The sequence below is a fragment of the Acomys minous genome (assembly GCF_964271855.1).
Source record: "Acomys minous genome assembly, chromosome: 5".
Classification (NCBI taxonomy): Eukaryota; Metazoa; Chordata; class Mammalia; order Rodentia; family Muridae; genus Acomys; species Acomys minous.
In genome coordinates this window covers 83,296,057-83,310,297 of record NC_140494.1, presented here as the reverse complement: position 1 = coordinate 83,310,297, position 14,241 = coordinate 83,296,057, and the positions used below count along the sequence as shown (strand labels likewise).

Here is a 14,241-nt window from a genome sequence, read left to right as displayed (position 1 = left end):
ACTATGGTAATATCTGCTTGCAGGCAGCGGTTCAGGTGCGGCAGCAGCCCTGGGGGAGATTCTTCCAGAGTTCTTGGTGCCGCAAGCCAGGATAGGGTTCCTGTCCTTCCCCCAAAAGGCCCCATCATACTTAGAAGATGGCCACTGCCTCCCAAGCCCACCCAACAGTTGCAGCCAGCAAAGCTGCGTCTGCTTGCCTGAGTACCCACTGGCCCACTGGAGAACATTTTGCCGGAGGTACAGCCAACTCAGCTCGGCCTGTGCCCGCCTGAGCTGGGAAGAAACTCATTAAACCTTCCTAATGACAAATGCTCCAGCAGGCAGCTGGCAAAGAGCGATTGCTCTAGAAAGCAGCCAGATGGGAGCAGGCTCAGGTGACTGTTCATGAGACTCAGGCCAGTGGGGAGGGAGGGCTCCCTTGGGGTCCAGGCTTAGTACTGGTCTGGTCCCCAAGCCTTGCTGGTTGCAGCTACCCCCCCCCCCATCACCTGTGGGTATACACAGAAACCGTGATTGAATTCTGAACCCTCAGGGGCAGTTGTAGGAGACATGGGCCCCCTAGCCAAGGTGGGAGAGCACCCTCCTTCTCCTGAACTCCCACCACTCAAATCAATATCCTCCAGCCCCCTCTACCAGGATCTCTGTTCTTCTGGGAGCTGGTAAAGCCCCCCCCCCAGTTGTTCTGTTGCCATGGAAACAGCATCTGGGAGGTGTTAGGTCTGGTGGCTGAACCCAGGAAAAACTAGTCAGAAGTGGGTGGCAGATGCTGGATGTGGTATGTTCTCACCAATAAGCAGTCTGTAGGTGTGCCGGGGGTGGGATAGGGTGCCAAAGCAGATGTTGAGCCAGGTTCCCCCCAGGACCTCTCCAGACCTAACAGCTGGAAGTGGGATGGGATGGCCTGTGTATCCTTGAGTCCCCAGGGATCTTGGTATACTGGGTCTGGACTGTTGGGGGCTCACAGGTACCTTGCTGCCCTGGGAGTCTAGCTAGTGGAAAGAATTCCTGCCACCATCCCCAGGCCCTAGAAAAGGCTTCTGAGGGCTGGGTAGCAGTTTGGACACCTGCTCTTGGGGCATGGTAGGTGAAAATTCCCTCCCCTGAGACGAGGGCCCCACACCTCACCAGGGAGGTAATGAGATACAGGACCACCAACCAGTGGTTCCAGATTTAATGGAAGGTGCATGGGGTGCTGCATTGCACCCTGAGGCTGAGTTGCTGCATCACCAGGCGTGGAGCGTCTGCTTTTTGCAACTGAACAGAGGAACGGAGCATATAACTAACAAGAAACAAGGCCCTCCTGCCTGCCTCTGGGACCTGGGGGATCAGGTCACCTCTGATCCCCGGTGCCTGGGGGCCTCCCCACCCCCACTGCCCTTCTGAAGTCAATTCCTCCAGAAGGCGCTTGGCTAGGACAGCCCCAACTGGGGGCGAACAGGGAGCAGGAAGCTCAGAGTCCCCATCTCAGAGGCCTCCTCCCAGTCACTTAGGAACAATAAATACTGTGTGACAGGAGCAGGGAGGGGCATCCATGGGCTGCTTGGCAGGCTGGCCAGGTGCCTGCTCTCATTCTGTGCGCAGGATGATATGGATGCCGGAATCTGTGAACACTGGCCCACTCATCTCCCCTGTCCGCAGAGCAAACGATGCATCTTCAAACGGCTTCTGCATCTGACCTGTGAAACAGCAGAGGCGGTGGGGTCAGGTGCGGGCTGCACAGCAGATGGGGCTCCTGCCTACACCAGTCTCAAGCATATTCATCACAGGGTTTATGGCCCTGTCACTGTGCAGTGCTGAGCTGTGGCCCAGCTGAGGGCCAAAGGCCCATTAAGGAGGCTCTGGGAAGCCCAAGGACAGCATGAAGGATGGCAGGCAGAGCTGGGCTATGCATTTAGACACACCGCATGATGAACTCTCCCAGCTCCCAGCTGAACATCATCTGTCCTGCAGGTAGGCAGCCTGGGCTGACAGCAGAGGCTTGCTAGCTCCCTCTCCTAGGCAGGTGCCCACACCTCACACTTCCAGCCCATGCCGAGGAGATAAAGGAGAGGAGAAAGGAGGAAGGAGATAAGGGAGGAGGGAGGATCTGATTTCCTCTGTCCCTGGCAGACAGGTCTGAGCTCTAGGTTGCCTCTCTGGACCTGACCTCGCCTCCCCTGTCCATTTTCACCTCACAGCAGATGACTGCCCAGCCCTATTCCTCAGGCAGCCTAAAGGCTCTGGAGTAGGCAGGAGGCTAGCGTGCAGCCCAGCCCTGCACAGGAGCTGGTGACATGTTCAGTGTGGGCATCAGGAGTCCCCACCTGTGCAACACAGGAGGCACAGCACTCACCAGGACATGCTGAAAATTCTGCCAAAGGGGGAGAATAGGATTCTGGGGGCCAGGCCCAGGAGTTCTTAGGGATCCCATCCTATAGCTCTACCAGAAAATGTCAATGACAGAACAGAGTCACCTTGATGGACCTGTGAGGGGGAACAATGATCCCGGGCAGGCGGAAACACACCAGGGAGGTTTTACATCTCTTCTGCAGTACAAACAAACAAAAGCCCACAGGCCAGGAAGCCTGAGGAGGGCTATGCTGCCACCTGGTGGACCAGGAGGGCCTGTGCAGGACAGCCATCCTTCCAGAGCAGGGCTTCCCTCCCTTTTTGGGCCCTACCACTCCTAACACTACAGGGAAGGGGCTGGGTGTGGTGTCGTCCTGCCCACCTCTGCTGAAGGCACCCAGGTCTCCCCTGGCTTTGGCAGAGCTGCAATCACTGAACTGCGAGGCCAGAGATTCAAAGTCTTCCTCTCCAGATTTAATCTTCTGGATGTAGCCTGCAGGGACACAAGGGGAGAGGCCCATATTAGAGACCAGAGCTAGATGGGGTGCAAGAACAGGCCACTCCTACAGGTCATGCTGCCACACACCCACACCACCTCCCACCCCTTCATGCCCCAGCAGCCACACCCTTAAGTGCACCCATGAAGATAGTCCTCCCACATGCATGCCCCACGGTGCGAACCTGTCAACCATCCCCATGCACCTGTGGCCCTGGTTATGACCCAAATAGCCAGGCTAGCAAAAATGTAAGCACCCCCTCCCCAACACACAGTGACCTCTTTTCTAGCCCTGGACACACAAAGAGTTGGAACCTCACAGGAGATGACTGCCCACCCCTATTCCTGGGGCAGTCTCAAGGCTCTGGAGGCTGGCAGGTGGCTAGCATGCAGCCCAGCTCTGCACAGGAGCTGGTAACATCTTCAGTGTGGGCATCAGGAGTCCCCACCTGTGCAACACGGGAGGCACAGCACTCACTAGGACATGCTGAAAAGTCCCCGAGGGCCATGTGTGAGCACTCACACAATGGTCTCACAGACAAGCTACACAACAGGTGCCACAGTGTATTGGCAGAACCCAGGAGACACTGAGGTGGCTCCACTGGGCTGTGACTCTCCTGCAGGGCAAGGAAGCAGGGCTACTGGGAAGGTGGTAACTAAAGCAAAGTCTCAAAATAACAAGTCACTAGTCACCAAGCCTGACTGTCTTGAATTCCACCCCCAGGACCTACAACAGTGGAAGGAAAGAACCAGCTCCTGCAAGTTGCCTTCTGATCTCCAGACACACTTGCCAAGCCACTAAACCTCCACCAAAACAAAATTAAATAAACAACAAAAATTTAAAGGACGCAGGCCCAGGGGGGAGTGTGACCACAGTACCATGTCTGTATAACTTACATTTCAGGAGCACAGTGCACATGCATGTCAATGCATGTGAAACTGTGTTATGCACACAGGCAAATGTGTGCTAGGTGGAGTCAGGCACCTGACTCTGGGCAGCGCATGAGGTGGGCAAGAAAACCTGTGACAGATCCAGGATAGCCCATCTCGTCCCCAAGTCCTGATTAACTTGCAGCCGTTGCACACACAGACTTCCAGGGCAGCCACCCTGGCAGCCGCTCCCAGGGGACCCTGTCCTTTTATTTCTGAGACACAGCATCCTATATAGCCCAGGCTATCCTTAAACCCTCAACCTTCCTGCCTCAGCTTCTCGAGTATTGGTCTTTGCATACATTGGTCCATTAGGCTCCAGTTACCTCTGCAGATGTGAGGGTGGCCTGACACAGCTACAGCCGGACTTCCTTCCACCTATCCTTCCTGCCTGACCTTCGAGAGGCTTCTGAATACCTGTAAGCTACCCAGGGTGAGCATCACTGAAGGTTCCAACTGGTGTCTGTATGACAAGTGACATCACTAGCTGCTATAACCAGTGCCTTGAGGCTGCTCAGGAAGCCAGCCACTTCCTAAGGGCTCTGGGCCTCAGGCTCCTGTAGGGTCCCAAAGCCCGACATATAAAGCAAGCAGTACTAATGACAGTTCAAGAGTCACCCCTATCTGAACACATAGCATGGCAGTTAGTTACCTTGGTGTTTAGTTTTATATTGCCAGGACATGCCTGTCTATCAGGGGCTCCCCAGCTCCCTAAACTCCCCTCTGATCCCCACTGCCTTGATCAGAACTGACACCACCAAGCACTGCCTAGAGTCTGTCAGAGTCACACAGGGCCATGTGGTTTGACCTGTACAGCCTGGTGACTTCTGTCTGGAAACCACCTCTGGTGTTAAGAGTCCCCTTGTAGAGAATAAATCACATCAGTAACTCTGACCTAGCCAACTTCCTGTCTTTCCTCTCCCTGCATGTCTGGCTGTGTTCCCATCCCTACCTTTACAAACTGGATTCCCTGTGTTCTGTAAGGATCAAAGGATCCATCCAAGAATCCTGTCCACCCCTATCCCTGAGGCAGTGACACTTAGATGCAGCCATGGCCACAGGGATCTGTAGATGGCATAGCCAGAGGCTTATTTCACATTATCAAGCTATAGCTGTTTAATAATGAAAACTCCGGGTTGGGTGGTACATGCCTATAATCCTAGCACTCAGGACACTTAAGCAGTCTGAGTTACACAGATCATGTCCCCAAAAAAGAGGTGTAGCCAGGTGCCCTTGTTTACCACTGCTCCCCACCCCTGCATGTAGACCTGTGCACAAGAGAGGAGTTCCTCGTGGTCGAGGAATTCATAAATAAACGAAGCAGAAACTAGCCATGAGGAAGGAGATGGGGACCCACCACTGCTCTTCAGACAGAGCCACTCACCTCATTGCCTTTTGTCATCTAGGCCTCTGTACTCAGAGCTGAGCCAGACTTTCTAGGTATCCTCCAGGACAGAGTCCAGCCTCACTGGGAGGTGAGGAGGAAACAACTCCTCTGAGGGTGCCTGCCTGCTTAGCCAACAGCACCCCAGCCAGGGCTCTGGGGAGAACTCTGCCTCTTGGAGCGGCCTGTCCAAGGCTCCCAGACTGCTCACAGGCTCACATTTGAATGCGTAGTCACCAAGGAGTGGAACTGTTTGAAAAGGGTTAGTAGGTGTGGCCCAGAAGATCAGGATGTAAAGCTCTCGGCTACTTCTCCAGTGCCACTTGTGCTGCCTTGCTCTGCTATGAGGACAAAGGACCAGCCTCTGCAATGGCAAGCAAGCCCCAAATAAATGCTTCTTTTACGAGAGCAGCTTGACCATGGTGTCTCTCTTCATAGCAACAGAACAGTGACTAAGAAAAACGGGGGTTCAGGAGCCCCCTAGACAACAAACCCAACAGGCGAATGTCCACCTCCTGGCCGTGTGGGTTCAGCAGACCCTGAGGTTCAGGAGACTGGCAGGCCCAACTAGAGACTGCAGCTGCTGAGTTCTGACCTTGCTCTGTGGTTTCCCAGCTTTATGAGTATGCAATGGCCTTGGTGGGGAGAATGATTCTGATTCTGGGAGCAGCACAAAGTGACTGGCCTATGACTTAGGGCAGTTGGAAGGCAGGGAGATGGTTCAGGGAGTAAAGGTGTGTGTGCATCCCTGACTATTTGAGCTGCATCCTCAGGATGCCCATGGTAGAACACATGAAACCAACAGAGGTTCTATATGTAACAGCTCTGGCTGTCCTGGACACACGTTGTAGACCAGGCTGGCCTTGAACTCACAGGAGATTTCACCTGCCTCTGCCTCCCAGTACTGGGATTAAAGAAGAGCCACAGGCAGGATAAGGCTCAGGTGGTAGAGTGCTCTCCTTCCTGTACCATGCCCCACGTTCAAGTTATAAACCAGGGATAATGGTGCCAACCTGTAATCCCAGTACTTAGCAGCCAGAGGTGGACAAGTTGGAAGTTCAAGGTCACCCTTGGCTACACAGGGAGTTTAAGGCCAGCCTGGGCTGCATAAGCTCTATCTTTAAAGGGAGGTAGTGAGAATAATGATAGCCAAGTGGCACAACACGCATTTAATCTCAGCACTGGGAGGCAGAGGCAGGTGGATCTCTGAGTTCAAGGCCAGCCTGGTCTACAGAGCAAGTTCTAGGACAGCCAGAGCTACAAAGAAAAACCCTGTCTTAAAAATCTAACCAACCAACCCAAACCAAAAAAAACCCAACCTGCCCCATTTACCAGACACTTTGATTCCCCTCTCTCTCCTCTCTCTCCTTCTGTCCCTCCTGCCCTCTCTGCGATGCACTTTTCTATCTCTCCGTGCATGATGACTTCTCTGGCCCCATTCTTTGGGACCAGTGAACCCTCCCAATAAACCTGCACTTATTTACTTTAACTTGTCTTGAATTAGCTCATTCCATCAGTTAGCGAACCTCTCATTAGGGATGATTTACAGTGATAGAGGTGAGAGAGAGAGCCATGATGCTAAGTGAACCGATCAGGCACAGAGAGACCAAAGTCGATGAGGCCACTTGCATGAGGCACTAAAAATAACCAAACATACACAAGCAGGAACAGGCTGGGAGTGCTCACTAGACATAAGTTACAGTGCTGCTGGATAGCAGCGCCTCTCCTCTCAGTACTCAGGAAGCTGAAACACAGTAGCACTATCAATCTGGAGCCAGTCAGGCTGAAGAGTGAGGCTCAAGTCGGCCTCAGCTATAATGTTGAGACCCTATCTCAAACAAATAAAAAACAAACAACTGTCTGCCCCCCACCCCAACCCCAACCAACCAACCCAAAAGATAGCCAAGATCATCAAAGGACACAACAGAAGCAGCTCTCTGCAAGTCCAGAAAAGCAGTCTCACGAGGAACCTGATGGGGAAGGTGAGAAAGGTACAGGTCTGGTGGTGGCTGGTCAGGGAGATCCTAGAGGAAAAGCATGAGGCACACATTTTTCTACAACTGTGAAAAAAGAAACTTCTGTCACCTAAGCTACCAAGCTTGTGGCATTGTGGTATGGCAGATTAAGGGACAGAATGAACCAAAAGGGTGGTTCCTCACCCTAAAAAATGCTTAAATAATCCCCCTGCCTATTCTACAGACTCAATGGCTCTCCCAGATCACCGATGGCCTGTAGGGTCTGGTTGGGGAAGAGGCATATCACCCTAGAAGGCCTAAGACCCATCAGGAGGGGCCCAGGGACCCAGCCATAGGCTACCAGGCTAGACAGTCATCACTCAGCCAGAGATGGCTGACCCTTGAAGCCTGGATGAGTAGAGACAGAGCGACCAAGGAGCTAGGGTCTGCCTACAGCTCGGCTGCCTCAGACAAGAACATGGCAGTGACACCAGCCGGGCCTCAGGTTTCCTCTGGCTGCTGCCCAGCAGCTGCAGAGCAGTCAGTGCTGGAAGATGCTGAGCAGGGATGCAGAGGCACTGCTTCCAAAGCAGGCGGTCTGTTGGCACCCTCAGGCCAAGGCTACCAGCTGGGGCACATACTGCTCCGAACACTGTCACCTGATTGAGGTGACGTCCCCTCCAACTAGCCAGTGAGCCAGTATCTAAATAAAACCAAACAAGAGATTGGAGAGATGGGTCAGCATTTAAGAGCTGAGGATCGATCCAGGTTTGGTTCACAGCATAGGTATGGCAGCTCACAACTGCCTGTTACTCTAGTTCCAGGGGATTTGATGCCCTTTTTTTGCCTCCATGGGGTGATAACATACACGCCAGGGTGCACGCACACAAACACACACAGACATACACACACACCCCTTAACAAATGAATTACACAAAGGGTTAGCAAGATGGCTTAGCAGGTGACTGCATTTACTGCCAAGCCTGATGATCTGAGTTCAATCCCCAGGACTAACACAGTGAGAGTCCACACAGGCGCAGCTGAAAAGATGGATTAGAGGTTAAGAGCACTGGCTGTTTTTACAAATTTAGTTCCCAGCACCCAAAGTAACATACAATCCTAACTCCAACTTTAGGGAATCCAACGCCTTCTTCTAGCCTCCTCTAACACCAGGGACACACATGGTACACATACATACACGCAGGCAGAACACCCATGTGCATATTTATCAAAAATAGGTAGGTAGAATGCATGTCTTTAATCCTAGTACTGGGGAGTCAGAGTCAGGCGGATCTCTTTGAGTTTGAGCCCAGCCTGGTCAACAAAGTAAGTCCAGGATAGCCAAGGCTATCGTGAGAAACTCTGACTTGGAAAAGCAACAACAACAAAACAGAAAAAAACAAAACAAAACAAAAAACCAAAAAAATCTACAATCAACATCAGCTGGGCATGGTGGTGCTTTCTTTAAACTCAGCACTCAGGGAAACAGAGGCAGGCGGATCTCTGAGTTCGAGGCCAGCCTGGTCTACAGACTGAATTACAGGACAGCTGTGGTTACAGAGAAACCTGTCTGGGGAAAACAAACAAACAAACACCGGACTCATCACTCTACAGAGCCTGCTCTGTGCCTGCCAGTCCCTGTTCTATTTCCAGACTCACCTACGGATCCCCAGGCCCCTCCCTGATGACAGCATCACTCAGGCTGCCTCCACCGTAGCTGCACCACCACAACAGCCCTGCGGGTAGGTATGTATTAACGTCCACGTTACAGAAGAGAAAACTGAGTCTTGAGTGAGGCTCTGAGTGTCCCAGATCACAGAGCTCACCAGCCGCTGCTGCTATCTAACCAGGGTAGGCTGTTTTTCTAGACCAGGCCACTTCAAGTGAGAAGCAGAAAACAGAGAAGAGAAAGCAGAAGAAAGCAGAGAAGAATGAGGGGCCTGCATGACCGATTTCATCCCAATACAGGCCCTTCTTTTTCTTTTTCAGGTAAGGTCTTCAAGTGGCCTGGAACTCAGTATGTTGGACCTAGGACTTTAAAAAAGAGCATTTACTTGTGCCCATGCGCCAGTGTTTTCACTGAGGTCAGGAGTTGGTTCTCTCCTTCACTGTGTGGGTCCTTAGCTTTAGTGAGCAAGTGCCTCTGCCCACTGAGGCATCTTCCTAGCCCCAGCTAGGAGATCCTTCTGTCTCTACCTCTACGCTGATATTACAGAGTTGCATGATCATGCCGGGTTCACAGGGTACTGAGACGGAAGCCAGGGCTCCCAGTAAGTAGGACGAGTATGGTACCACCTGGGCTACATCCTCAGAACAGTACAGTACTTCTCTACAACTGACTGGGTGGAGGGGCTGGTGGGGCTTCGACAAGGCCCCTCGATGGGTAGTACTTATTGTCAACTTCAAAGACTCTCGAATAACCTGAAGACGGGCGGCTGGGAACCCTGTGGGAATTACCCTGATCGTGGTAACTGATGTGAGATGACCCATTTTACTTGTTGACAGGACCAGCCCTGGGTAGGGGATCCCAATCTAAAAAATAAGGACAAGCTGAGCACTTGCACCGGCACCTTGTTCTCTGTCCCTCATAGCACTATGATATGACCCCCAACAAACTTTTCTCCCTTAAGCTGCTTATCATTGAAAAAAAAAAAAAAAGAACTTGACTTGTTTACTAGGGCAGGGAGGTGACAGAACAACTCCTAGGAGTGGGCTCTCTCCTTCTACCACATGTATCCCTGGAATGCAGCTCAGGTCCTCAGGGTTAGTGTTTTCCTGATAAATGCTCTTGCTGGCTCTTATCAGGGGATTTTGTCACAGGAAGGGGAAGAGAAACTGAGATAAGTAGGACATAGTGGTGAGGAGGCTGAGACAGGTGGATCACTGTGAGTTCGAGGCCAGCCTGGTCTACAAAGTGAGTCCAGGACAGCCAAGGCTACACAGAGAAGCCCCGTCTGGAAATACAAAACAAAAGAAAGAAAAGAAAGAAACCGAGGGGCTAGAAGATGGCTCAGAGGTTAAGAGCTGCCTGCTCTTCCAAAGGTCCTGAGTTTAATTCCCAGTAACCACATGGTGGCTCAGAACCATCTATAATGTGATCTGATGCCCTCTTTTAGCCTGCAGGTGTACATGCAGGCAGAATGCTGTATAAATAATTAATTTAAAAAAAAAAAGAAAAGAAATAAAGAAACGGACACAGCCCTCTGCCTACTAGAGAGGGGCCACCAACAGGCCCCTGCTTGCCCCTCCCCCACTCACCATTGATCAGCTCCAGCGCCTCCTCTTTGCTCCTGGTGATCTTTTCCTGCCGCCAGGATGAGGGTCTCCGAGACTGGCTATGCTTCACCAGCAGGTGTGAGCAGCGCACCCTGGCTGGCTCCCCCTGGCCATTCTTGGTACTGCCTCCAACACTGCTGCCGCCGCTGGGACGCTCCCACTGGCTGGCATTAGTGATGTGATTGAAGTAGTACACGCGGCCTGCCGGAGAATAGCACTTAGCTCAGCTGGGGCTGGGTTGAGGAGGAGTCCACCCCAAGAACCATGATGAGGACTGGCTTGGGAGGATGCTGTCCCCATCAGGACCTGTCCCAGACAGGACTGTACTAAGGCTCTAGGTGGAGCCAGACAGACACTAGTAAATCAGATAAAACAGCGTCCAGGGCTTCCAGATGGCTTGGCAGGTAAAGGAACTTGCCAGAGTCTAAGCCCCCAGAAAGGATAGAACCTACCCACCCCAAGATGTCCTCTGACCTCCACATGTACACCTAGGCATATGCCACCCTATAAAATAAGTAGGACCAGATGTCCACGAGCTATAGAGTTTGAGAGCAGCCTTGGCTATATGGGAGCCAATTTCAGAAATACATACACAAACAGCATGGGGCTGCTCTTCTAGGGGAGTGGGGTTCAGTTTCCAGCACTCATATGGAGGCTCATAACTGTAATTCTAGTCCAAGGGCACCTACCGCCCTCTTCAGGCTTCTCTGTAGGCACCGCAGACACATGGTGATACACATGTGAGCATAATGTGCATACACTAAAAAAAAAAAGTCTATGGCTGGGTGTGGTGGCGCACGCCTTTAATCCCAGCACTCAGGAGGCAGAGGCAGGCGGATCGCTGTGAGTTCAAGGCCAGCCTGGTCTGCAAAGAGATTCTAGGACAGCCAAACTACACAGAGAAACCTTGTCTCAAATAAGAACAACAACAACCCCCTCCAAAAATATCTATGTAACACACCCAGGACAGCTGTGATAGACCTTTCTGCTTCTGCCTAAGTGCTGGAACCACAGCTATGTGGCACCACACGCAGCTAGAAGCTTCTTTACACTAAAGGTCACAACTCCAGGCCAGGAATGGAGCAGCCTGCAGGGGAGCAAGGACTCTAGGGATAAATCCAACTAAAACCTCCACCGGGTCACCTCCCCAACCTCAGCTACTTCGCCTGCAAACCTGGGCAAGAGAACAAGGGCATGAGAGCTAGGCATGGTATCACGTGACTGCAGTGCCTGAGAGGCTGGAACCTTGAGTTGGAGGCCAGCCTGGGCTACACAGCAAGACTTTATCTCAGTTACTCTGTGATTACAATCCCAGCACTCAGAGGTGATGGTCATCCTAGGATAAGCAGCAAGTTCAAGACTAACCTGAGCTGTCAAACACACAAAGACCAAAAAAAAATTTTTTTTTCTTTTTTCTTGAAACAGGGTCTCTCTGTGTAGCCTTGGCTGTTTTGGACTTGCTTTGTAGACTAGGCTGGCCTCGGACTCACAGCAATCTGCCTGCCTCTGCCTCCCTGAGTGCACAAAGACCAACTTCTTTTTCTTTCTTTCTATTTTTCTTTTTTGGTTTTTCAAGACATGGTTTTTCTGTGCAATAGCCCTGGCTGTCCTGCCTCTGCCTCCTGAGTACTGGGATTTAAGGGATTAAAGGCATGCACCACCACACACGGCCGTAAAAGACAAATCTTAAAAAGGAAAAAATAAAATGACCTAGTAAGTAAAAGTGCTTAAAACCAAGCCTGAAGATCTATCTACCCATGCTTGAAGGAAACAACTCCTGTAAGTTGCTGTCTGATCTCCACATCATATGCACTAAACATACACTACTACTATTATTAATAAAGACTGTCTCAATAAACAAGTTGAGCAAAGTGATGCATGCCTGTAATCTCAGCACAGGGGGGGGAGGGGGGTTGAGGCAGGAGGATCAAGAACTAATGAGCACCGGGTGTGGTGGTGCACGCCTTTCATCCCAGGACTCGGGATGCAGAGGAAGATGGATTACTGTTGAGTTCGAGGCCAGCCTGGTCTACAAACAAAAAAAAAAAAAAATGAATGAGCAACCAGTTCTGTCTAGCACCTTCCCACCTCCATCTCTGCTTTAAAAGTGGCCAGGCGTGGTGGTGCATACCTTTAATCCCAGCACTCAGGGATGCAGAGGCAGGTGGATTGCTGAGTTCAAGGCCAGTCTGTCTACCAAGACAGTCGAGGCTACACAGGGAATCCTGCCTAGGGGGGCGGGGGAAACAACCCAAAACAAAAAAAGGGCTGGGGGCGAATAAGGACATAAAACTTAGCCAGGTTAATTTGGAGAGTGTCCAGCACCAGGATGCTTAATAACTAAGAATTATGAATGAATTCAGTAGGCTGCATCAACCTTGCTGTACCCAAGATGCCCGTATGCTAATCTGGGCGTTACCACTGACACTGGGAAGGGGACTCTAAGGACCAGAACTTAGCATTCCAGGGCACTCCCGGTGCCTGAACTGCATCTTTAGATGAGTTCTTCTCCTGTACTGGCCTCAGTTTCCCCCACTTGAAAAATGAGAGCAATTCTTCCCTTGAAAGATGTTAATAGCAGAGAGGAAGTGGAGGAAGAGTGGGAGAGCATGGACCAAAGAAAAAGGGGGAAAGGGGGAGGGAGAGAAGAGGAGAGGGGGTGAGGGTGAGAGGGGGGGGGAGAGAAAAGCGCGAGAGCGAAGGGACTTGTGAAGATACTTGAATTCTTTCAAAGCGCTTAGCACCATGCTTGGCCCAGAGATGAACTGGCCTGGTTATGAGCCATCACTGTCGCAGGATTCCGCGATGGGGGTGACCCGGCACGTGTCGCTGATGCTGCCCTAGAACCTAGATGAGGGCGGCCCACGCCCTCTGCACTGGGTTGGGATCTCTCCCTCCCAAGGGAGCCCCGAAGTGCAGCCTCCTCATCTCGGGGAGCCCAGGCCCAGGGGCGAACAAGGGCGGAGGCGCCCGTGCCTGCCCCACCTCCTACTTCAGTTTCTGGCTCTCCCGGCCCGTTACGCCGCGGAGGAGTCCAGACCTCCGCGCCTGAGGCAGCGTGGTGATGCGCCCGGCTTGTCCCTGTGAGCTCGAGCCCAACTTGCGCAAGCTCCGCCCGGGCCCCTGGCTGACTCCTGAGAAGTACCTGAGCTGCGACTCATTCGTTTCTCCCAGCCGGGAGGCAGCTTCTCCTCGTCCGCCATCTTCCCTCCTGCCGCAGCGTCTGCTCCGCCTCCGCGGCTCTGACCCCGCGCCACTGTAGATAGGCTCGCCCACTAGAGACGCCAATTGGACGGTCACGCGGCGCCGCTAGCGCTCTGGCTTTTTATTGGACTCACGGGGCTCTCCGGACCGCCCCCCACCATTAAAGCCTTCCCACCACCGCTGCTGATTGGCTTGTTCGGAAGTGACGTATATTGGACGCTCCAACCGGGGTTGCGCCTCTCTTTAAGCGTCAAAGGGTCTAACCTTCTTGGTGCGCTAAGCCCACAGAATAGCGCTTATTTGATTGGCTCCTGCTACAGCCAATCCAGCCTTCTTGAGCCGTTCTCGGATGTTGGCCAGCCTCCACGCGGAAGCGGCTAGCTGGGACGAAGGTACTTGGTACTTTTGCTGTACTTTGTCGTTGCCATAGCAATGCAGTTGCCTTGGTGACGAGAGGCTAAGTGCCCAGAGCCTAAATTTGGCTTTTGAGTTCTCTCTCTTCCCACCTGCTTCCTTCAGATGTCCAAAGCAAAACCAGTCTTTTTTGTTTTTTGAAAGGCTAACCATTTCACTGGTCTATTCACCCACTTTCCATGTCTTTTTTAGACCCTACTTCAACTTATTCCTTCTGCATCTGGCTCCTTCCTGGGATCTGGGCTGGTGACAGT

The 14,241-nt window shown here is 52.2% G+C and overlaps 1 protein-coding gene across 1 annotated transcript; it reads right to left on the bottom strand.

Annotated features, from left to right (window-relative positions):
• Positions 1–1,157: 1,157 nt before the first annotated feature.
• On the bottom strand, positions 1,158–13,674 carry PIN1 (peptidylprolyl cis/trans isomerase, NIMA-interacting 1). The gene is made up of 4 exons (XM_084783251.1): positions 13,515–13,674; positions 10,352–10,570; positions 2,711–2,821; positions 1,158–1,676 (listed from the first exon to the last, which is right to left on the bottom strand). Exons 1-4 carry the CDS (start codon positions 13,570–13,572, stop codon positions 1,567–1,569), a joined length of 498 nt encoding a protein of 165 aa, XP_084639377.1. The 5' UTR covers positions 13,573–13,674; the 3' UTR covers positions 1,158–1,566.
• Positions 13,675–14,241: the final 567 nt, after the last annotated feature.

Excerpts from the sequence above, each read along its gene's own strand:
- PIN1 (XM_084783251.1), bottom strand. The coding sequence starts at position 13,572 with ATGGCGGACGAGGAGAAGCTGCCTCCCGGCTGGGAGAAACGAATGAGT. Across the intron at positions 10,571-13,514 it reads ACGAATGAGTCGCAGCTCAG|GCCGCGTGTACTACTTCAAT; the intron begins GTACTTCTCAGG and ends ATTCTCCGGCAG. Across the intron at positions 1,677-2,710 it reads CCTGGGTGCCTTCAGCAGAG|GTCAGATGCAGAAGCCGTTT; the intron begins GTGGGCAGGACG and ends GCTGTTTCACAG.